Source organism: Acomys russatus, chromosome 5, assembly GCF_903995435.1.
Source record: "Acomys russatus chromosome 5, mAcoRus1.1, whole genome shotgun sequence".
NCBI lineage: Eukaryota > Metazoa > Chordata > Mammalia > Rodentia > Muridae > Acomys > Acomys russatus.
In genome coordinates this window covers 47,172,377-47,196,335 of record NC_067141.1, presented here as the reverse complement: position 1 = coordinate 47,196,335, position 23,959 = coordinate 47,172,377, and the positions used below count along the sequence as shown (strand labels likewise).

Genomic DNA, 23,959 nt, shown 5'->3' with positions numbered 1-23,959 from the left:
ATGCCCTCAAAGCTTGTGACGGGAAGGACAGCACTTGTTCTCTTAGGGAGTTTCCTCTTTCCCACAGAACTCAGTGTCTTAGGGTTTTTCATGGCTAGTGTGTTTCGGTGACAGTCCCGGGAGAGGATGGTCCTTCCACATAAAGTGCAGCCCTTTCTCTTTCCAGACTTTTTATTTTTTCACCTAATGTAAAATTTTAATTTGGGGTCCCTATAGCTGTTAGGTTACATACAGACTCATTTATACCCTGGGAAATAAGAAATTTAGAGTTCTGAGGGTTTGGTTTGGTTTGGTTTTTTACAAAAAGGTAAATTGTCATTAAAAGGCTATCCTAAACGTTAACACAGATTTCATTAGGAAATATTATTTGGGTGTTTTATTTGAGTGTAATTCATATGACTGGAGATCCAATCATGTGCTAAACTAAAACAAGAAACAGCAGTCAGGATGAGTTTTGGTTGTGTTTATTTTATGCATATGTAGGGGGAGCATTTTTCTTTCTCTAGCTGACAGGTTAAATATTCCCTTAGCACCACTACCCCCTGGCTTCTGTTCTTGTCCTCCTTAGACTATATCACCTGTCACATGTGAGTACTTTTTCACATAGATACAGGGAAAATGTTGCTATGCTGTTTATTAGAAATTAACAAGGCACTTTATTTGCTGCTTCTGATGGAAAAGTATATGTGTAGGAAGAGGCTGTCTGAAGAACTCCTGCCTGCAGGGTTTGCTGCCTGGGCTCCCGCCTTTCCATTCTCTGCCTTGCTGCTCTCTTGTACACAGACAAGGGAAAACTTAAAACTGACCCTTCTCTTCTCTAGGAACTAATTGAAGCCATCCGGGAAGCCGTGGTGTACCTGGCCCACACGCACGATGGTGCTCGAGTGGCCATGCACTGCTTGTGGCATGGTACACCCAAGGTAAGTGTCAGAGCCATGACTTGCCTGCAGTCTGGACGTAATGATCCCCTGATTTTGAGTCAGTGGCCTTTGGTCTGGCTTTAGTTCCCAGTCGTATATAAGCATTATCTTCTGCAAGTTAGGCTCCCCGGGCTTTGGCATCTTCTCTGGGCCTGTATTCTGTGCTTCAGCAGAGACCAAGGCTTCACTGAAAGTTAGGAAGAGATCCTCTGACACAGCTGTGCTCAGCTCTGGCTTCCTGTGCTTTGAGGACCTGTGTTCTGTTCTTTCACTCTTCACTTAATGGTCATATCGAGAGGGGGAGGAAGAGATAATTAGTAGCTAATATATTATGTATGCTTCTGTGTGTGTTAAGTGCTCTGAGAAAAGTTGACCATCTATCTTGAGCATAGAATTTGGTATATTCCATCCTTTAAATGGTAGTTGTGTTTGATCTACCTTTTACTTACTGTAAATTCAATTATTGCACAAACATGTGTTAGACACATCTGTATGTTAGCTTCTTGAAGGCATACCAGGAATTGGAAGAGTGATGGTTATGATAAAGGTGACTCCATTACATTTGCATGTGCCCTGGAATTTCATGGTTCCAAATTTGTGCCTAAATGGGTTGATAAAAGTTGAAGGTGACAGAGACTCCTTATAGGTGTTTATTGGCTCCCACTTCACTGTTTTTCTTTCTGCTTCATAATCTTTCTTTTCATTAATGAAGAGGCGATGTTGCTGACAATGTAATACTATGTAAAATATTATCTTATGAGGTTAGCTTAATGTATAGATAAAAGTTCATTGAGGCAATTTTTCCCTTTTTAAGGACAGGAAAGTGATCGTGAAAACAATGAAGACATATGTGGAAAAGGTGGCTAATGTGAGTACAACAAAAGCACGTTTCTTAAAGTCAATAAGTGAACTGAGTTTGTGTTTATTAGGGAAATTTGAAAGCTACAGAAAATTGTTTTAAGTTTGTTTATTACATCTTTTTCTATCCATTTTTCTAGGTTAACTTATACAAAATAGGGCTCATACTATAGTTCTGTCTCTCTGTATGAATCATATATGTGTTTTGTTAGAGATCAAAGAAAAGACTTCCTATGTTGTAGGCAGGCACCCTGCCTCCACACCACACCCCAGGCCCTATTTGGTTGTGGTGTATAAAGACTGTCTTTATACCTGCTCTAACGAGTGTCTCCAGACATGTTACTTAAACATGAGATTACAGCTGCCTGGTTAAGCCAGAAGTATCTAAGTAAATGACATCAGGCTGTAGTTCAGAAACTTGATACTGGTTTTTGCTACCACCAAAACCATAATAGATTAAAATTTGTGTCTTTTTTGGTATAAATTTACAGTGTATTCATGAAAAGATTGAGCTATTAGAAAAGATTGAGCTATTAAACAAATATTTTAGCTCTTTGCAATCTTTTGGAGGATCAGTATTAGATACAAAAGGTTTGTTTCTTTGTTTTTTAAATTGGGGATTAGTTGTTTCTAGTTGAGGAGCAGCTCAGTGGATAAAGTACTTAAAGTTGAGCTCGGGCCTCTACACATGCATGCACAGGCAGTCTCTCTTTCACACGCCACACACACATGCGCGCGCACACACACACACACACACACACACACATTTCCATCCACACAATAATAAAAATAAGAGAAGTTTGGTTGTGTTTAAATGTTGAATAAGTTTCCATACTAGCAATACAAAGTAATGCTAAAAATATGGTAGTGATGTAATTTTAATGACATAGTCCAGTAAATTTATCAATTACTGATGACTGATCAGTTCAACTTTTTCCTTTGAAAGAATCCCATGAGAACAGCTAACATTTGTCAAGTTCTTAATTCAGTGTTACTCAGAGCAAGAGAGGAAGTTGCTGTGTGATGTAGGTTGTGTTCTGTGCGTTGGGAGTGACTGGAGTCAACCTGCAACCGTTTGGTAGGCAGCTAACTTGTGTTCCGTGAGATGCGGTACTCTTTCTCTGGCTTGAGATGCGCAGGAGTGTCGCAGCCACGCTTCCCTACTGAGTGAGTTCCCTGTGACATGCAGTCGCAATTCTTAGATGAGGATTGCATAAAGTCAAAACGGGATGTTAACAGAAAGTTCTGTCTAAGCTGTATTAGTAGCACATTTTTTAAATCATAAAGTTAAGACTTTCTAATTTTAGATTTTGGCAGCATGAGGTAATTAACCAATTCATGTTTTTGAGGCCTTTTTTCTGGTTTGGCATTGTAACTGGGCCCAGCGATCTGGCATCTTTTTAACTTAAGAATTACCTTTGAGCAATGAAGTAGACAAACATAACCCATAGATTTGAACGATCAGTTATTTAGATTCCCAAATGTTATTGCTGGGTTTTGAGGTTTTTACATTTTTATTATTCCAGTTCTTTTCATTTTTATTGAGACTTCCTTTAAGCCTAACATTAGGTCTGTCTTAGTATCTTGGCAGAATCATTATGGAGTACTTATGGTAGTCTGTAAGTGTCAGCTAGATAAGGGGTTTCAGGACGTTTGTCTATTTGCTGCTGAAAGAAGCACATTCAGTTTCCAGATGTGATCATGAAGTTGCCTGTTGCTCACTTGTATAACTAATATGGAATGATTGCCGAACTTCAGCAGAAATGATCATCGCTCTCTGTTCAGTGTAATTGTGCCTTTTAAGATGGTACTACTGTGACTGCATTTTAAGCTGAGTTGTGGACCAGTTTCTGTGCATACAGAAATACCTTGCATTTAGCAATGTTGTGCCTGCCTGAGAGTGGAAACCAGTACTTATGGACCTTGTGCACTATCCGTTACCTGTTTCCTTCCTTCATCTCAGAAGCCACTTTATTTCAATCATGTGCTTGCCTCGCTCACAGTGACTTTCCAGTATTCCATTGCATGGCTGTCCTATCAGTCACTTAGCCAGTCCCTTCTGTTGTACACTTCAGTTGTTTCTAGAATCCTTAAATTATTAGTATTCCAACAAACATTTTATATGCGTCTGTACTTGGCAGCAAGTGCCCTTACCCACACGAGCCATTTTGCCAACCCTCTGCAATTTTTAAACATCTTTTCTGTCTCCCTTTCTTGCAGGGCCAGTACTCTCACCTGGTTCTGCTGGCGGCGTTTGACTGTATTGATGACACTAAGCTTGTGAAGCAGATAATCATATCAGTAAGTAATTGGGATGGGGTTGAGCCGGTTGTACTGGCCAGTGGCTGGTGTGGGAGTTTAACTTTACACGTTCCATAAACACATTGACCTGTGCTTTCTGTCCCTATTTTTATGACTATTTGGTCACCTCGGTTATGTGTTATTGTAGTGGCTGGTTCTGATCTTGTATGATTCCCAACCTGTAACTAGGTATTAATAGTTTCAAACACATAAATGACCATGTGTAATATAAGCCTTGACATTTCTACTTTGGATTAAGGTTGCTTGGATTTTTTTTTTTTTTTTTTTTAAACAAAGCAGTGCTTGGATTTGAGTGGTGACTGCCTTGTGTAATGGCTGTTGAGTTTAACACACTTCCTGTAGACTGGGTTATACTGGTGGAAAAGACAACACCTAACACTCAGTTGTGCTTGTAACATCCTTAAAAGCTTTTCTAGAGTCAGGTTAAATGTTGTTACTAAAATTGAGACATTAACTTCCTTCTTACATCTTAGCTGTCACTAAGGTCTAATACGGTGACCACAAGGTGGTCATACTTGAGTAAATGTCTGTACCCTGCACTTGACTTTCAGGTCTCCTAGAAGGCTACTCCAAAGTAGACATTGTAGTTAGAGCTGTCTGTGTTCCCTCTGTCCTCTGTGACCTTCTTTTTCTCATTCTGATCCTGTGACCCAACCTTCCCTGTGGATAAGATGCACAAGTATTGAATGGACAAAGTTGAGATACCCAAGTGTGGAAATGAAATTGCAATTTTGCTAACAGTGACCAAAACTGGAAATATTTTGAAACCAGCTTAGTCTTTGTAAACACAAATTGTTCACCTGAAAAATCACATAAGCTGTTGTGTTTGCACGTGAATAGAGCCTTGGAGAAATGTTGCTGACAAATGAGACTCATAGTGTCAGAGGCAGAGAAGAGCCTGTGCTCAGGTGGGGGTGCTATGTCTGTTCTAGGCCAGGGGAAGGGTAGCTGGGTGTTTGCAAATGTATCCCTAGTGGAAAGGAAGGAGGGCGAGCGCTTTTCCTAGATGGCAGCTGTAAAGCCCAGTTGTGGAGTTCCCATGCCCCTGCTGTCACTTTCCAACTTTGCTCTTGACTATTTTAAAGTTATGATGACTTCTCGGGGGACAGGACTGTGGGAAGGAACAAGTTGGCAAGAGTGTTTTGACATGTTCCTTGTGACTTTAGTACCCTTTGACTCCCAGCAATAGTGATTGTTTTTAATTCCTGTGACGGAGATGTGAGGCTGCGGAATTGGCAGTGAATAAAGCCGTCTCACAAAAATGGCAACTGGCTGCCCTATTGAAAGTGCTTTTGTGTAATATTTCACAAAAAAATGAAAATATGCATAACTGTTCCAAATGGATTTCAAGGGAAAACAATCACCCTTCAGGACTTGCAGAATTGGCTGCTGGGTTAGCCCTTCCCAACGGCTTATCTCACTTCAGCTTGCTATTTGAAGCCATTTTCATTTCTTGCACTTATCTGTTTGAAGTCCACAGCTGTGGGGCTCACATTCCTGAAGTCTAAGTTGAGGCGGCTCTCATGAACTTGCCTCCCAGTGACAAATGCCCCAGAGTGAGTGATAAAGCCGCAGTTAGGCTCATCGCTCCCGCATTTCCCTGCCCATCCACCACGGACTCTGTTGTGGAGCTTTTGAAAACTAGCCAGGAATAGTTCGGCTTTGCCAAGCCCCGATTCAGGGCTTGCATGCTTCCCAGAGCAACAGGCTCAAGTCCGTCCTGGTCAGCTGTTTCCTTCACCTTTCCACTAACTTCAAGCCATTTCGCATCTACTGTCCTTTCCAAGGTGCCCGTAATTATAAATAAAGTGTGATCTCGTTTGCTCTGGGATGCCCTCGCTGGCTGCTTTGACAGGGATGTTCCTGATGAACGGGAGGGTAGCCTAGCCAGATGCTGATTAGGAATGAGGGGGTCCTTAGCCTTCCATCCTGTGACACAGCGAAGCAAACCCTGGCTGGTCAGAGTGGCTCATGCCTATAATCCCATCACTTGAGAGACCAAGTCTGGAGGATTTCTGTGAATTTGGAGGCCAGCTTGGACTGAATAGTAAGATAATGTCTTTTAAAAAAAAAAGAAGAAGTACAAGTTGACAGAGCTGAGGCTTTACTTTTTTGTCAAGTGGTAGATAGCAATTATTTGGGGATTTGTGGGCCATATATGGTTTGTCTTATTTGTTTATACTTTTAAAAAATGCTTTGCAATGTGAAGAAGAAGAAAGAGGGGAAAAAATTCTTAGCTTGATAGATGTCTAGAAAGTGGGCACAGGCAAGATTTGACCTATGGTTCATAATTTTCTCACCTTGTGTATTTCATGTACTTTTCAGTGACAAGTAGGAAGTAATCCACTAGCGACTATACTGAAGTTTATTGGTCTTTATTTTCATGGGGGTGGTTAGCATTTTTACACTCTTAAAAACCAATTCTGGACTTCATATGTGTAGTTTATTTGGGAGAGTGCTTGTTTAGTACCTGTGAAGCCATAGGCTGCACACTTAGCCCCACATAAGCCATGGGCTGCATACCCAGCCCCACGTAAGCCATGGGCTGCATACCCAGCCCCACGTAAGCCATGGGCTGCATACCCAGCCCCACGTAAGCCATGGGCTGCATACCCAGCCCCATGTAAGCCATGGGCTGCATACCCAGCCCCACGTAAGCCATGGGCTGCATACCCAGCCCCACGTAAGCCATGGGCTGCATACCCAGCCCCACGTAAACCAGGCGAGGTGGTGTAGGCTTTTAGTAACTCCAGCACTTGAGTAAGAGGGTGAAGGTAGGAGAACAGGAAGTTCCAGCTTATCCGTGGCCACAGAGCAGCTTTGAGGCCAGCCTTGGGACACAAAAACCCTATCTTAAAAAGGAAAACCAAACTATTTGGGGGGAATTTTTGTGAGGTTCATCGGGAGACAACTTGGGCAGTACACAAGATGCTTGGCTTCAGTCCCTAGCATTGGAAACCAAAAACAAACACACAGCAACAACAACAAAAAGAAACCTCAGGAATCACTCTTTCATTTTATTGGCTTTTGCTATCCATATAATTCTTAATTGCGTGTGTGTTCTAGTTTCATTTCTGTATCTGTGAAAATTAAACAAACAAAATGCAACCTTGAGGAAGAAAGGCTTGATTTGGCTTATAGTTCACAGGTACTGTGGGGAAGTCAGGGCAGGAACTCAGGGCCTCACATCCACCTCACCAACTGAATAGGAATAAACACGTGGGTTCTTGCTTGTTGTCAGCTAATTTTTTCCTTATGCCGGTCAGCACCCCCGCCTAGGGAGTGGTACTTCCCACAGTGCACTGGGTCTGCCTGCATCAACTCACAAGCACGACATGTCACGCCCACAGGTCCTCCTGACCGCTGCCATTCTGCACTGAAACTCTTCCCAGGTGATTCTAGGTTGTATCAAATTGACAGTCAAAATTAACCGGTGGGGTCCTGTGATGAGATTTCCCACCCAGGTGCTAAGAAACCCTGTGCTGCAGGGTTTTCTCTTCAGAGTAATTGTCTTTACCAAAATGTCAGGTTGAAATCACAGGCTGATAATCACTCTGTTTCCTAAGGCCACTTGATAGGTAATGCTCGCAGGCATATCTCTACTTCTCCCTTGAAATTTTCCTTAGGTTATATTTTTATTTATATTTATCAGGTAACTTTGATCTGATAGAACTTAGAACTTAGAAATGTCATAGATCAGACGCTAGGTATTCAATAAAGAAGGGGGGGCTGGGACTGGAGAGAGTGCATGCCCTGAGTGCAGCCCAAAGCTGGGCTTTGCAATAAAGTCATTTTAAAGTACTCAGGCTTCCTAGTCACCTAGCCTTCCCCAGCTCTTCTGTTGGTGTCTTCGGTTTATTTAACTGTCATTAATTCTTTTACCTATTCTGTTAGATTTTAGCTCCCTGTGGCTAAAATAGTTTACAGTTTTGTTTCTTTCCCACATATGTCTATTATAACTGTGTTTACTACAGGCCGGGGCCTCAAGTTTCTGTTGTTTGTTCTGTTTCTGTGCATTCTACCTCCATTGCCCTTGTGGGCCTTGGTTTTGAACCACCAGCCATCTTAAGAGTGCCCAGGAGCCTCGGCAAGGGCCCGCCCTGCTTGGTCAGAGCTAATGAACTGAGTGAGTCTGTTACAGCCATTGTGCATGCTGGCTGGGCCGTGAGAGTGGTTCTCATGTGTGGGGCCTGTCAGTGCTGTCCACGGCTGATTTGCTTCCTCCCACTTTCCTCCTTATGCTATGAAAAGGATGTCCAGATGCACTGAAGACATACGAAAGGTCCCCTGTGTTTTGGGTCTTTAAATATCTCATTATTGAAAGCACAGGTAATAATGCCACTTTGGGACTTGTTTACTTTGAGAAAGAAGAAGTTCTCTTAAGATGACATATACTCGGGTCTGTTTGTTTATTCTGTATATTTTTTTCCTTTTCTTTCTGTTTTTTTCTTTTATTGCTGAAATTTTAAGTTCATTTTTTTCCTGTGTGATTGAAATTATAGATTCGTTTTTAAGGTGGTTAGACCTGTTTCTGAAAGCCTTCATATTTTGAATGCAAGTCATGCTGTCCAGCACTCAGCAGTGTGTGGTCCTATCTCAGCATGTAGCCAGTGTAGCTACTGTCATGCACTATCAGGTACAGACACTGGTGCAGAAGTTGAGGGAAGCCTGGGACTTTATCATCAACAAACATGCAGTTCTGATTTTTGCTGATTATGCTCCTGTGGTTGATGACTGACTTTTTTTGTTTAATCCCTTGTACTAAAATCACTACTTTAATAGTAAATAGGTGCGTGTTTGTTTTAAGAGCAGACTGGGGACTGGAGCACTGGCCCTGGTTCAGTACCTAGAACACAGCGGCTCACAATGCTGTAACTCTAACACCAGAGATCTGATGCCCTCTTGTGGCTTCTGCAGGCACTGCATGCATGTTGTGTACAGATATACATGCAGTCAAAACACTCATACACAATTTTTTTAATTCTTAAAACAAACAAACAAACAAAAAACCAGAACTGAGTATATGTCATCTTAAGAGAACAGCTTCCTTTCAGAGGAGGATGTCCATTTTGGGTCTAGTCAGATCCCTGCTTCTCATCCTGACCTGTGAGTTTAGCAAGTGACTGAGCTCTCTCTGTGGCTCCAGGTAATTTTCGCTCAGTTGTGTGTGGATTTGAATGTTTATAAAGGTTGACACAGGAAGCTAGAATGTTGCAACAAAGTGATGATGAATTTTTATTTTCTTTTCTCTGTTAACCAACAGTTGGGGGCATGGTGGCTCACACTGGTAATGCTGACTTTCAGTTCAAGACCTTCTGGTCTACCTAGCAAGAACTTGCCTCTAAAAATAAAGAAGTCAAATAAAGGAATCCAGTGACTTTCTGTCTTAGATTTCCTTAGGTGTTTAGTTATACCACCTGTCACTTCAATTCTAAGCACTGGGTATGCTGATGCCAACTTCACAGAGGGCGGTGGGCACCCCCCTTTAGTGTAGTCTTTCTGGATTTATTTTTTGTCTCCCTTGTGTTTTTCTCTATAGTAAACGGCCTTTGTTTTCTATGAATAAGCGACCTAGCTAAGCCTTTATCCACTCTGTGATTAACAGTGCAGCTTCCTCTCGTGTCCCAGCAGGGAAGTTCTGAGGCGTGTGCTTCGGCCAGGCGCATGCTACATTAAGTGCTCCTGCAAACTGACTGTCTACTCCGATCACAGCAGGTGCTATTCTTTTTAATAATGGCCCAAGAAATACCCCATGATGAATGGAGGTAGCTCTTCTACCTTTTTAAAAGGCCTTGGGTTTGATCAATTAATACAAACAGGCTATTCAGTAATGACGGCCACTGTGGAGAATTAACTATATTCTGAATGTCATTCTTTGCATTTGGATCAGACATGTCAGAATTAGCTTCATACTTGCTAGGGAGGGAGTGCAGTGAGGAAAACAGCCAAGGGTGTATTCTTCAGTCCCATCAAATCCAATTGATCTTTGAGAGTGAAATAACAGTGCAGCTGTTTGTTTTAATCGTCTAGGAAATCATCAGCTCCTTACCCAGCATAGTAACTGACAAATATGGAAGGAAAGTCCTGCTGTACTTGCTGAGTCCCAGAGACCCTGCGCACACAGTCCCAGAGATCATCGCGCTTCTGCAGCAGGGTGACGGCAATGCACACAGGTAAAGGCTGCCTCGTGGCTTGGCACCCTCTCTGCCTCCTACTTGATTCTTTGTGAGGAGCACAGGCTCCCAAGAAATCCTCAGATGCATCCCTCGCTTCCTCTATTTCTCTAAAACTTCTTGCCAAATTCTGTCGGTAAGCCTGTAGTTTTATAGTCTCAAGATGCTACCTTGATAGGAAATGGCAGTGTCAGGTTGAAAGATACCTCTGAGCCGGGCGTGGTGGCGCACGCCTTTAATCCCAGCGCTTGGGAAGCAAAGGCAGAGGCAGGTGGGTGGCTGTGAGTATGAGGCCAGCTTGATCTGCAAAGGAAGTCCAGGACAGCCAGGGCTACACAGAGAAACCCTGCCTCAAAAACAAAAAAACAAATCATAAAAAACAAAGAAAGACACCTCTGAACACCTACTTGGCACACAGTAGGCATTCAAGTATGATGTTTGATTTTTGTTTTTCTTTACTTTAAAAACTCCTGGTGTCATAAATTTTAATGTCCTGAGACCAGTCTGTAAAGTACTCTGAACACGTCCTGTCTCGCATGATGATCATTATTTGATTTAAGATTGGCGGGATTCGGAAAGGTTACTCATTTGTGTCTGTCATGTAGAAAGCAGTTCCTTTATTGAAGTCTTGTTGTGTGCCAAGTAGTGTTCATAGCCTGGGAATGGAAGACAAAGTCCAGCTTGCACCCTTCACTCACTCACTGCCCAAATTGCTCAGCAGAAAGGCAGACAACACGTACAGTAGCCAGTGCCTTGAGCTGTGATGAGCTCCTAGAGGTCTGTGATGACAAGATGGGCCATTGATCTTACCACCTCGTTCAACATGTTCCAATAGTAAGAAAGACACCGCGGTCCGCCGGCGTGAGCTCCTGGAATCCATCTCTCCGGCTCTGCTAAGCTACCTGCAAGGACATGCTCAGGAGGTGGTGCTGGATAAGTCTGCATGTGTGCTGGTGTCTGACATCCTGGGATCTGCTACTGGGGACATTCAGCCTGCCATGGATGCCATCGCCAGTTTGGCGGCTGCAGAACTGTGTCCTGGTGGCAAGGATGGAGAGGTGACGTACGGTTGTGTAATCCTGGCAGCAGAGCCACAGGGCCTGTAAAGTGAGCCCCCAGCTATGGAAACTACAGAGTGTTAGCAGCAGTGCCATTCAGCACTTTGAAAAATGACCAGTTCAGAGCGCCATAGTGGTAGTCCTTGTCTTTCTCAGAAATGCTGTGATCCAGTAGTGCCTAAAGACACATGCTTATCTGTGACTGGCCCTTTACTGCCTTTGCAGAATAGTCTATGCTTGCTGGGCAGCTGCTTCCTCCGGCATGATGTGCTGTCCTCGCCATTGCCCTGGGCTCCACCAATCCAAAGCCTAACTCATCCCAGTACCCACAGTTCTCCATGAAGTCTTCCCTAGTTTTGACTCGTGAAAAAGACTTGCTCAGTCAGGTGCTTCCCTACAAACCTGGACTTAGGTCTTGAGAGACAGCAGTGGGAGGAATAGGAGTTCAGGACCATCCTCTGCTTCTTACGGAGTTCAGGGCCTGCCTGAGCTAGGTGACTCAGTTTCAAACAGACGGTACCCTTCTCATCACTCTAGTTGTGTTAACTTGGGTATGGTTTGAGTCTACATTGCTTCTTAAGTTCACTGGTGGCATGTACCTGCTCAGTGCTAAACAGAAGATGGCACTGTCCTCCCAGCACCCCAAAAATTTGCCTTTTGGAAGATACACTGTTGAATGAAGTAAAATCATTATTTAAGTAAATACTGAAGCAAAAACTACTAAAGGACAGCTATGGGTTCTGGAGGGCCAGCTCGTCCCCAGGTAACCATCCTGGAAACGGAAAGAGCTAAGCTGAGCCCTGGAGGGTCAGCAGCTCAGCCAAAGGTAGAGAGGAGTTGGGCTTGGGGAGGGTGCACTGCAGCCCTGAGGAAAGGAGCATTCTGTGAGCCCGTGACTCCCGCTTGGAAGTCAACAGGTCAACAAGAGGAAACAGGCTGCTCTTTCAGGGCCTTTGTCCTGTGCTGGCTTGTAAGCTCACGGAGCTCTGAGCTAGCAGCCGGTTATAAGGAACCACCATTTTTTTCAAGCTCTGACCTCTGCCATCACTTATTCTCACAAAGGCCTTTATGTGCTAAATACAGTAGCCTTTCATTATGATCCCTGGCATTGCTCAAGGATATAAAATAAGCTGTTCAAGTTCTAAGCCTTTCATTCATTAATCGAAAAAGCAATAAATCTGTCAGGAATGCTTAAAAAAGATACCTTTATGTTAGCTGAATGCTAACATCTGCATTTTAGTCCAGTGCCAGGGACTTTAGTAAGCTGTGTAGTTCTGATAGCAGTCTGAGGGCTGCAGTAGTGGGGTGCCTGGAGGTAGCAGCACTGAACCATCACAATACAAAAGCTGTGCTGGACTGGAGCAGGCTCTGTCGCCCCTGGTGAGCTCTTCGGCTCTGCCACCTTTCCATGTGTTTGCTGTAGTCACGGCCAACATCTACAGCCTCAGCATGTCCCCACATCACAGCCTCAGGCAGGAAGGAAGGCAGGAGCAGTAAGATGGTCTCCAGCCAGGCTGTGCTGCCATGTCATCAGCTAGAACTGGTCTGAGTCACAGCTGCTTCCAAACCAATCTCTAGCAGAGTGACCGAATGCCCGGGACTGCTTCAAGCCATTGAGGCTATAGGCCCTGAGAACACAGAGGAGCCTTTACAAGAGACAGTGGGGGCTGCCTGTTAAGTAGCACCTTTCTCACAGCACAGTTATTCTTTCCATCATTAATTCCCGCCAGCTATGGGTCAAGCCTGACACTCAGCAGTGTTACTACCGACACACATTACCCTTAATAAAAAGGATGTGTGGTATTGAGTGACTGGCATGCTTTTGACACGTGGATTGGAAGAGCCAAGTGGGTTGTGATCTGAAGCTCAAACCCTGGCTTCCCGGAGCAGAACAGACGAATGTATGATGAAATACTGCTCTCTGCATACGGTGTTCATTGTTTCTCATTAAATGAGGGGAGACTGCTGCTACTGTGGCAACAGTTGGTAAGGGCAGCAAGTAAGCTGTAGAATGTTTTCTGTTTTTGTTTGTTTGCCTGCTCATTAGGTCATTGTAGAGAATCATATTTAAACACCATGTGGTCTCCCCAGAGGTTTCTTTGTATCCCAAAGCAGTGTGTTCTCACGGGGGCAGTTCACAGCGTCGCCTGGGTTTTAGATGAGCCTTGTGTGGTACTGTTCAAAGAGAAAGTTGCCAATCCCTGAACTGCTTCGTAGGGGCTACGAGCTCCTACATAGCTATGCTTGCTGCTCCCTGGGAATGTGATAGGCATTTTGGGTAAAGAGTTCTTAAAACTGAAACTTAACTGCATTCCCGTCCACATATTGCATAGAGATAGGCTCATAGACCAGAGATCGATGATAGCTTTTGAAATAACATTTCTGGTTCTCTTACAGCTTCATGTTGCCGAGCATCCTGCAGGACATCTAGTTCTCAAATGGTTAATAGAGCAAGATAAAAAGATGAAAGAAAATGGAAGAGAAGGTAGGCTGTGCAGCATATCATCATTTGTGTGGGGGCAGTGAGCGGGGGTGGGGGGGTAGCGGGGGGAGAGCGTCCTATGTGGATTTTTTGCATTTCTGGGCTTTATATTGGCCATTTAGACTCAGGTGGGATTTGCCAACTGTATAGAAACCATGCCTGTGAATAAGTAATGATTAACTTTAAGGGCTGAGCTGTAGCTCAGCGGTAGACTAGCTTGGAAAAGGTGAGGTGGTGGATTTGTGTCTGGGGACAATTTGAGTGCTGTAGCTAGGGAAGTCATTAGTGCAGGACAGCACTGTCACCTCACTCTACATTTTAAAATAAGGACTTGGAGCTGCTGCAGTTTTTAGGTAAGACGCTTTTAATATTGAAGAAAAATATGTAGTGCATCAACCCATTCATTATTGAAAAGGTAGGTGCATAGTTTAAGTGAGTTAGACATGTTTTTAATTTCCAAAATTTTTCTAATGATTTTTCATAATAAAAATCCCAACTGTCCTAAAACATGACACAGTTGGGCTTGCAGTGGCCATTGCTTTCCAGAACAAATGGGTGTGTCTGTCTGTCTGTCTGGGTTAAGTATTGCTGTGTGACAAGCTGCCTCGGCTTCCCGGTTCACTGAGCAGTTGGTCTCTGCCTGCCTCTCAGGGCTCCTTGTTTGGGTTTGGCGTGCACCCACTGAGCTATAGCTGTACAGCAGCTCACTCAGAGGACAGCTTAGACGCCGGTCCTTGTCTATGTTTGAGACAGGACTTGTCTTTTGTCGCCTGTCACTCCCTGTACTGGGCTAGCTGGTCCTTGTGTTTCCTGGAGTTCTCCTTCTTCCACATCTCGTCTCATGTAGGGACGCTGGAGTTACGGGAGTAAGTGTGTAGTAATAACCTCCTGGCAGTACAGAGGTCTGGGAGTTGAGCTCAGGCCCTCTGTGCTCCTGCAGTAAGCACTTTACTCACTGTGTCACTTCCCCAGCCCAGTGCTTGGGTCTGGATGGAGTATCCCAAGGGAATGAAGCACCTGTATGCTTGGGCCTCATGATAAATCCGCAGAGGTCATCTCACGTCACTTCTGCCATGTTCTATTGGTCCAAGCAGTGAGACCACTCAGATTCAACAGAAGCCTTAGATTCCACCCTTCATGGGAGACTGGCAGCATCTAGAAATGCACACAAGACAGAGTATCTTGTTTTGATCACCTTTGGAAAGCAAGCGGTCTCACGAGCTGATTGCTGTTTACTGTTTACTGTGAATAGCTAAGTGGGCTCCGCGAGTATCTTTGAATTATTATATGCACACAGTACCTGCTTGGAATTTTTGCCTTCAACATAGGTCATCCTTTGCTTCATTTGCACCAAATCCAGTCACTAGAATGTTTCCACTGGCTGAGAGCGAGTTCCACTTAGAGGGCACAGTGAATAACATGCCAGGACCTTGGCAATAGAATTAAAGATGGGCAGTGTTCAGGATGGAGGAGGCTTGGCTAGCCTGAAGTGCATGGCAGTCCTCTTGCCTCAGCCTCCAGGGACAACAGGCATCAATTATTTTCCATCTGTGGCTCTGAAAACATCGTAGAGCGACTGCCATGCGTACCCAGAGTGGTTAATCCCCAGCCACTAACCATGTTCCTGGTCCCTTCCAGTGACACTTTCTCCTGTAAGGGGAACTGGTCTGTGCCACACGGGAAGTGATACTGTCAAACATCTACTTGCTGAGTAGGTCAAGGTTAAATCATAAAATATTACAAAGAAATGCAGACGTGACCATGTGCTTTTTAAAAATAATCTGTTTTTCTTGGGTAATTATTGCTAAAAAAAAAAATAGTTTGGAATTTGCATCAGAGTTAAGAAAATTGTATTAACATACTACTTGGTAACTTTCCTGTTAACACTGGCAAGCTTATAGGCATAGAGATGAGGGGTGGGCGTGTGTGTGATGCTCACTAAGTACCAGTCCACTTTACAGGTAATTTTGCAAAAACCCTTGTGCAGCACGTTGGCATGAAGAACCTCAAGTCCTGGGCCAGCATCAACCGAGGCGCCATCATTCTTTCCAGGTTGGTTGATGTGATGTCTCGCATGCATGCACGCACACACACACACACACACACACACACACTTCTTTAACTTTATTTCTTTCTCTAGAGTTTATTCCCAGTAATGTGGGATTACTCCATCACTCATGGTCTAGACAAACATTAAGAAATTACAAGTAGGGACCACCAAGCTTGACTACCAGAACTGGATCTCCAGGTCCCACATGATGCAATGAGGGAAGCAACCCTTGCAAGCTGAGCTGCCCTCGGACCCATACTCACATGCTGTGGCAAGGAGCTGTGTGTGCTCGCACATAAATAATAATCAGATGGGACTAATTTTTCTTCAAAAGCAAATGTAGCTCTTCAGTCCTCAGATTTAGCTGTTGTCTTTTGGGTGTCAATGGTCACAGAATTTTGATGGTTACAATGTACATAGTTTTATAACGTTTGTAGTTTTGACCAAACTATAATTGTCTTCTTCTTTGATGAATAAGTTGTGTGCCTCTGGGAACTGTCACAAAGCTGTCTGCGTCAAGCCTAACTTTTTAGTTTATTTTCTTTCATTGAGCAAAGTTTTGCTACACTGAGAGGCTGATGTGTAAATGGAGGTCTTGCTTGCAGATTGCTCTCTGGCTTGATTATGTCGAGTTTATAAATGCACGTGTCATTTTTTAAAATGTTATTTTTTATCATCTGTATGCCGTTTGAATCAGTTGCTGGTTTTCTTCTGTTATGTTGCTGTCCTGGTTTGCTTCTCAGTTATAAAACACTGGCCAGAATCACCTCTAAGGAGAAAAGCGTTTATTATCTTACAGCTCCCGGGTCACCGAGAAAAGTCAGGGCAAAAGCTCCAGGCACAGAGCAGAGACCGTAAACTCAACAGATGCTGCTCACTAGCTTGCCCCTGGGCTTACCCTCAGCTACCTTTCTTGCCCAGCCATGCCCACCTGCCCCGGATGCTACTTGCCACACTGTGCTGGGTTCTTCTCCATCAATTAACAAGAAAGTGACCCATGACCAGTCACATGCAGGCAGTTCCTCAGTTGAGATTTCCTTTTCTCGGTGACTTACCAACACACTTACCAGCAATGAGAAAACAGGCACCTCAGGTTAAAGCTTCCACCTCACGCAAGTATCTTTCTGTGTCGTTTAGCTGTGTGGCTTGTAAACGCTAACTTCAACATTCCAATATACGATTTCATCTACTGAGAATCCATTTTTAAGTCAGTCGTTGTTTTTGATTGTCTTGGTCTTGCATGTAGATCAAGCGGTCTGTTTCTTAGTAATGAGTTAATATTCCAGAGCATGTTAAAGAGTCAGAACCCGTTAGCTGCGACAGGAACTGTTTTGTCTTTGTTTCTTTACCAGGCTTTGGAATGTTAGCGCCTCCTGACACACACTTTCATTCTTCTGCTCAGCTAGCTGGAGACCCAGCGATGCCATGAAATTAATGTGTAGTTTGCTCACCAGTCAGCATTCCTTGGGTAGATCAGACATAAGAATGGTCCAGTGTGTTTCTTGTGGGGCTCTCCCTGGAACTGTGTGGAGACACATAGTGTTAGAGGTTCTAAACAGAACTTGAACTCTTATGTGACTTCCAATGCAATCGCCTTGTTTGCTGGATACTTACATGGCATGCATTTGCCAAAATTCCCTGCCAGTTTACATGTTAGTTGGAATGTGTATATTCTTTGGGAATATTTAATGCTGTGTTTGTTGTTTGTTCCCCACAGTTGTTATTTAGCTTCTTTAAAATCATTTGGGGTGAAAAGGAAAAAGCCTTGTGTGCTGGCTGAGAAATAACTTTGAAGTCCAGTTCTCCAGCACCTAGGAACGCAGGCCCTATGCAGTCTGCCTGGGCCTCAAGCCCTGCCTACTGTGTGGCTTGGAAAGTCATTGGGCTTTCTGGTTTTTCTTGGTTATAAAACAAAAAGGTAATAAGAATCCTAAAGTTGCTATGAGAGCAAGGCATGTAGAATGCCTTTTACCATGTCTGTGTGTGGCTGCTAACATGTATTAATATTGCGTACCATGTGGCTGAAAGGACACTGAGTGGCAGGTCCCTTACAGGGCACTTGACTGTCATTTATGAACTGTAAGATGCTGCCTGGTGCTGTTCACACACCTTCCTCTTTATTGACATACATGAAAGTTACTGAGACCAATGATCTCCTTCTACAATATATTTCAGAGGTTAACATTTAAATGTAGTCCTAGTGCTGGGCGTGGTGGTGCACGCCTTTAATCCCAGTACTCAGGAAGCAGGGGCAGGCGGATCGCTGTGAGTTCAAGACTAGCCTGGTCTACAAAGAGAGTCCAGGACAGCAAAGGCTACACAGAGAAACCCTGTCTAAATAAATAAATAAATAAATAAATAAATAAATAAATAAATAAATAAATAAATAAGTGGTCCTAAAGAACTTGCGAGAGAGAAGGAAATTTCGGCATAGTGGCCTGAGGTCAGGAGCCTGTGGCCCAGCCCTGTTAAGTATTTCACATTTATTGTTTACTAAGTATCAATCTCAAGTTTAAACCCAGTCCTCTGGGGAGTGGGGTCTAGCTCTGTCTGAATATGGGCTCAGTGTTGAGTGTGCTTCACCTGAGTGTGGCACAGCTGGGCCGGAGAGTACAGCCTTGAATACACGTAGTCAGTGCTGGAATGTGTACCCCGCAAGTGTGAGATCCTGGGTTTAGTTCTGTCACCAAAAGCAAACAGCCTGAGGAGAAGGTGGGTTCTGGTGTTAATCCCATTCTCCAGATCAGAAAACTGAGTCTGAGGCAGTGACTTTGAGTTACTGACAGCAGGCAGGTTTCTGGCCAAATCAGGGACACTTCCACTTCAGCGCCTCAGTGTGTTGTAGGTGTAGAGTTCGATGAAAAGGTCATTGGCGCTAGGCTGTCCTCCCACGCTCTGCCGTCCATGCCTGTCCATGGGGTGACGTCACCTATGTAGAGAATGTTCCTTGGCCATCATTGTAATACAGGGCATGGTGTCCATGAGTGAGTAAAGCACATGGTCTCTGCTTATGGGATTGTCATCCAGAAAAGACAGTACCTTGTTGTCTTAGTCATTGTCTCATTGCTGTGAAGAGACAACTAATAAAAGGGAAGCTTTGGCGGGAGGGGACTTGAGTACAGTTTCAGAGGGTATGTACGTCCCCATCACGGTGGTGGGGAACATTGCGGCATGCAGGTAGACGTGGTGCTGGAGCAGTAGCTGAGAACTTAACATCTAATCCACAAGCAGGGGACAGAGGATGAGCAAGTCCGAGTTTGGTGTGGGCTGTTGAAAACCCAAAACCCACCCCCAAATGCTACACCTGATCTTTCCCGAACAGTTCAGCCAAACATTCAAACATGCGCCTCTGGGAGCCATTCTCCTTCAAACCGCTACACCTGCCAAACAGTTGTAGGGCAGGATACAAGTACATCATAAGGTAATCCGAATTAATGGAGTCTTATCGCCACCCACAAGATTATAAAGCATTCCCATGGTTTCAGAATGTACAGTGCTGGCTCTCATTCATTTGCGGTATTTTAATCCTCTTAACTGCATCTATTTGTCTGTTGACTGGGTGTGGGTATCTGCACACACATACATGCCACAGCACACATAGATAAATCAGGGGACACATTGCACTAGTCATTTTCCTTTCCATCATATGGGTTCCAGAAGTGGGACTCAGGTCATCAGGCTTGGCAAGAGGCCGGGCACCTTCCCCTGCTGAGTCACCTTGGTGGCCCTCATCTGATGACTATTTAAAAATCTATTTAATACAGTGTATAAACTACAGGAGGCGGCTCAGTGATGAATTAGTTACACCATCGATGTGGGCTGTGTTGCAGTTGCAGGGTTTTTATGGCGTTTAATTTTCTCAATCCCTTTTCTCTCTCCAGCCTTCTGCAGAGCTGTGACCAGGAGGTTGTAAACAAAGTCAGAGCTGGACTGAAAAGCCTGATTCCCACCTTGGAAAAGACCAAGAGCACCAGCAGAGGAGTTGAAACTCTGCTTGAAAAGCTGACTGCATAGCCATTCCAGATGAGCAAACTGGAACAGCTAACTGCATAGACACGCTGGACAAACAAGCTGGAACCTGTTCCTCAGTGGGGAAGAAGGGTGGGATCCACATAGCTGGACGCTCTATGCTTGTGTTCTTTGTTAAAGGACCTATGTATATAAAACTTTCTAAAATAGACCTTTTGTTAAATGTCAACTGTCTGATCTGTCAGATTGATCACGTCACCAGTCGCAGTGTGGCAGTGATGTGTTACGATGGCCCAGGTGTGTGCAGTGTGGTTGAATGGCTTGATTCAGGAAAGGAGACAGCTGCAGTCTGAGAAGGCTTCCCGGAAGAGGTGGACTGTAGAGCAATGTTATGGCAGAGAAAGCCATGTGGCAGGAGCAGTAAAGTACACTGAACTCTAAGAAGCCATGAGGGTGGCCTGCGGTGGGGACAGCTACCACACAGGCTGAGTTCAGTCAGGTTTGCTGCTGCTCTGGGAAGTCCAGCTCATGGAGGACCGTGTGCTAGAGGAAGTAGATCACGGTTCCTTGCTAAAGTCAAGGTTGCTGGGAAGGTCTTATCTCTGCTTTTGGGCCTTCAGGATATTCAAGGTGAATATCTTGGGACAGTCCGTACAATCATCCCAGCCCATGGGCCGAGTAAAAGGGGGAAATGTGGGAATATGTTAGAATGTAGAGATTTGAGTGCAGGTAGGATGTTTGGATTTTAAAAGTATGTTTGGCTCTCAGCAGCATAGCTAGAGTTCTGTAGACCACATGGGCTCACATGGCAGGCGTCTTCAGTACAGAGCCCTGTCCTTCCTCCACAAGTCTGATGTAATGAGACACCCATCTGGTCTGTGAGGACTTAGGCCCCCTGGGGAATTGGCTGTGTCTTTCCTGCCCTGACTTCAAGGTTCCAGGACTACTAATGCTTCTGAGGCTCTCCTGCCCTCACCTGCTGGGGTATATTAAGTTCTTTCCAAAGGTTTGACACCTGTCCCTATTAGATTCTCAGGGAAGTTGGGCGTGGAGTGGGGAGGAAAATGGGGGAAAGACAGAATCGATTTTGTTTCCGTATGATTACTGTATCATGATTTAGGTTTGAGTTCCCCGTAGAAAGGACCATTCGCGGGGACGGTGCTACTTGTTTCGTCTTCTAAGAGTGAAAAGAGAAGCACTTTTATGTGGCTTGTAGCAAAGGCAGCATCTCCTACACCCCTAACTCACGTTCTCCTTAGTGATTTGAGTTCTTAGTTCTGGTGGGTTTCTAAACAGGCTTTTCATTGTGTGTTTGAATATTTACATTTTAGATACTTGTGCCCTCGTACTGCAAGAAATACGTGCTGAGAGCTCCACCATTCTTCCTCTGCTGTCCTCACCCCAGGTCAGCTGCGTCTGTGTAAAAGGGCGCTACATTTGTTGTCGAGTACTGAATCAGGACATTCCGAGCAGCCATTTTGTACCCACCACCATTGTATTTTTCCTATAATTAGTCACTGTCGTTTATTTTCATTTACTTGGGGTTTTACATTTCCCTCCCTGTAAAACTTCTCACCAGAATTACTTAAACACTTCTCCTCTACAGCCATTTTCCTTTTCTGTTTCTCTGGTACGGCTCCCCAGGGTGATTTCTGTGCTCACTGGAGCTGCTGCATCAGTGTCTCCCACCTGATGTGTCCTGTGTAGGTCACAGGTGTGCGACTACTCATCCAGCCATCTGCGTATTTCCCGTGAGTCTGGTGTAGAAGAGCGGTAGTGGGATTAGGACAGCCAGGGAGTCTCGGAAGAAAGGCGGATATGCTGGGGACGGCTTCTGAGAACCCAGATCACCAATCCAGCTGTCTGGCAGCTGTGCTCAAGAGGGCAGAGTGTTTGGAGATTGCTGTCTTGCCACTATAAGGAAAGATGGCAGACACGCTGAGCATGGCTGAGCAAGAGGTGAAAAGAGTTGAGAATTGTCATGATATCGAGCTGCAGTCTAAGTCAAATGGAGCTGCGTTAGCCTTGAACTCCTGATGACATGGAAAAGCAGACCTCCATTTTCATTTACGTTCATTTGATTGTAAATTGGATCCTTAGAAATTTGCAGCCCAATGAATAGTAGTAGCCTTGCGCACTGCCCAACACTTGAGGTCTCATCTCCTGGAGAGACTTGTGGCTTTCTGCGTGTCCCGAGAATTGCACGCCCAGCACCCTCACCCTGCACATTCATCTCCTGGGGAAAACCCATTTCCCTTATTTCTCCTTGCTTAGCATTCTTACCTGAATGAGTCACAGCCTCTAGTAGACTTCCTGTGGAAAAAATGCCCGGGAAGTTGAGTTGCAGAGTGCTAGCAAGTCTAAAGCTCTGCTCTGACTTTTGGACAGTTTAGCTGGATATATCAGAGTTTGGAACCATTAATCCTGTCTCTAGTGTATAAAGTTACAATGTAAGCCCAGTGCCATCTTGAAACTTCCTAGGTAACCTTTGGGGGTGATGAAAGAGATGACATTTTTTAAAGTCCTGTGTCTTCATTCCAGGATCGTATGTATAGGTATATGACTGTGTCTCTTGCCTTTAAATGAGAAAAGTCAAATCCCTCATTCTAGGAAATTCATTGTCTCTGGTTTGGTCATTCCATTTTTTTCTTGATGTTTCTTTTAGGAACTCTTGTTTATTTGTATTTTAATTGTGAGTCTAACCTTTAACCTCTCAACTCCCCAGGTTTGTTTGTTTGTTTGTTTTTTCTTGTTTTTATTTCTTCTTGGCTTTCTTGGTGAGTTACTTCCTCCTCTTTCTTGCCTCCTCCATCCCCTACCCCAACCCCAACCCCCTCCAGTGAAGTGTTTCTTATTTCTAGGATATGATATCTCTTGTCTCCCAGGATGCTGTACTTATGATGGGTACTTTTGTTTTACTTTGCTTTGCCCCTTTTCTGATTCCTTCTCCATCTGACCTTTATTGGACACTTTCTTCTTTCTCCATGTATCCTGCAGACCCCTGAGACCATGAGAAGGCAGCTTGTCCTCTCTGCTGTGACTGCAGTGTGGGCTGTGGGGTAGCATCCTGCAGTTTCAATGTCATCCTACAGATGTCATTGTCTGGGCCTTTTGTCTGGAATCCTGCTGTGCCGCTTTGGGTGGGGGGCTCCCAGCCATCTACCTGCAGCCAGCACCATGCAGGTTTAAAAGGGGCAGTTTGGGTCTCAGTAGTTCTTCTCTCTGGCACCTTTCAGTATGGAACATTTGGAACAAAATCTAGTTTACAAAATAGGATAAGAAGCAGCCGTGATGACACACGCCTTTAATCCCAGCACTCGGAGGCAGGGGCACTGTGAGTTCGAGGCTAACCAGTCTACCAAGTGAGTCCAGGACAGCCAGGGCTACACAGAGAAATCCTGACTGGAAAACTCAAAACCAACTAAAAAAATCTATCATAGGAAAGGAGTGGATGAGTAGTTGAGCTAGTCCTGTTTACTTTGTTCCTGTGAGTTTATGCCATTACTCTTTTTTTTATTAATTTATTCATATTACATCTCAATGGTTATCCCATCCCTTGTATCCTCCCATTCCTCCCCCCTCCTTCCCATTTTCCCCTTACTCCCCTCCCCTATGACTGTGACTGAGGGGGACTTCCTCCCCCGTTATATGCTCATAGAGTATCAAGTTTCTTCTTGGTAGCCTGCTATCCTTCCTCTGACTGCCTCCAGGTCTCCCCCTCCAGGGGACGTGGTCAAGTAACGGCATACATTCTATGCCATTACTCTTAATTCTATATTATATGTGGAGGGAACGGAGATGATATGCCAGTTTGTTTGTATACAGCAGTCTTCAGATGGCTCTAAGTACAAAAAACATAGACCTGGCTTCCTGAAGGACAGACTTTGTTCTATGGATAAGCTTGAAGCTTTTGAGTATTTCCATAATCGGAAAACTCAGCTGATCATGGTTCACAACTTACACCAACTCCGTCCTGCTTCGAGGAGTCAGACACTGCCCTGAGGAACGGGTATGCCCTTTTCTTCCAGTTTGACCTCCTAGACATTTGCATAATGGGTTAAGGGGCTCAGAGGACATGGCTTCTTAGATAGGGTCTCACTGTGTAGCTCTGGCTGTTTTTGAACTCA

At 44.4% G+C, this 23,959-nt stretch overlaps 1 protein-coding gene across 2 annotated transcripts in view; it reads left to right on the top strand.

Annotated features, from left to right (window-relative positions):
• Positions 1-20,041, top strand: part of Pum3 (pumilio RNA binding family member 3) — a 33,439-nt gene extending 13,398 nt beyond the window's left edge. For both annotated transcript variants that reach the window (XM_051146294.1, XM_051146293.1), the window contains exons 11-18: positions 822-920; positions 1,735-1,788; positions 3,999-4,079; positions 10,131-10,273; positions 11,109-11,331; positions 13,729-13,816; positions 15,775-15,865; positions 19,745-20,041. In XM_051146294.1, the coding sequence (XP_051002251.1) occupies positions 822-920; positions 1,735-1,788; positions 3,999-4,079; positions 10,131-10,273; positions 11,109-11,331; positions 13,729-13,816; positions 15,775-15,865; positions 19,745-19,877 (912 nt within the window). In that variant the 3' untranslated portion in view covers positions 19,878-20,041. The remainder of the gene's footprint in view (positions 1-821; positions 921-1,734; positions 1,789-3,998; positions 4,080-10,130; positions 10,274-11,108; positions 11,332-13,728; positions 13,817-15,774; positions 15,866-19,744) is intronic.
• The last annotated feature ends 3,918 nt before the right edge of the window (positions 20,042-23,959 follow it).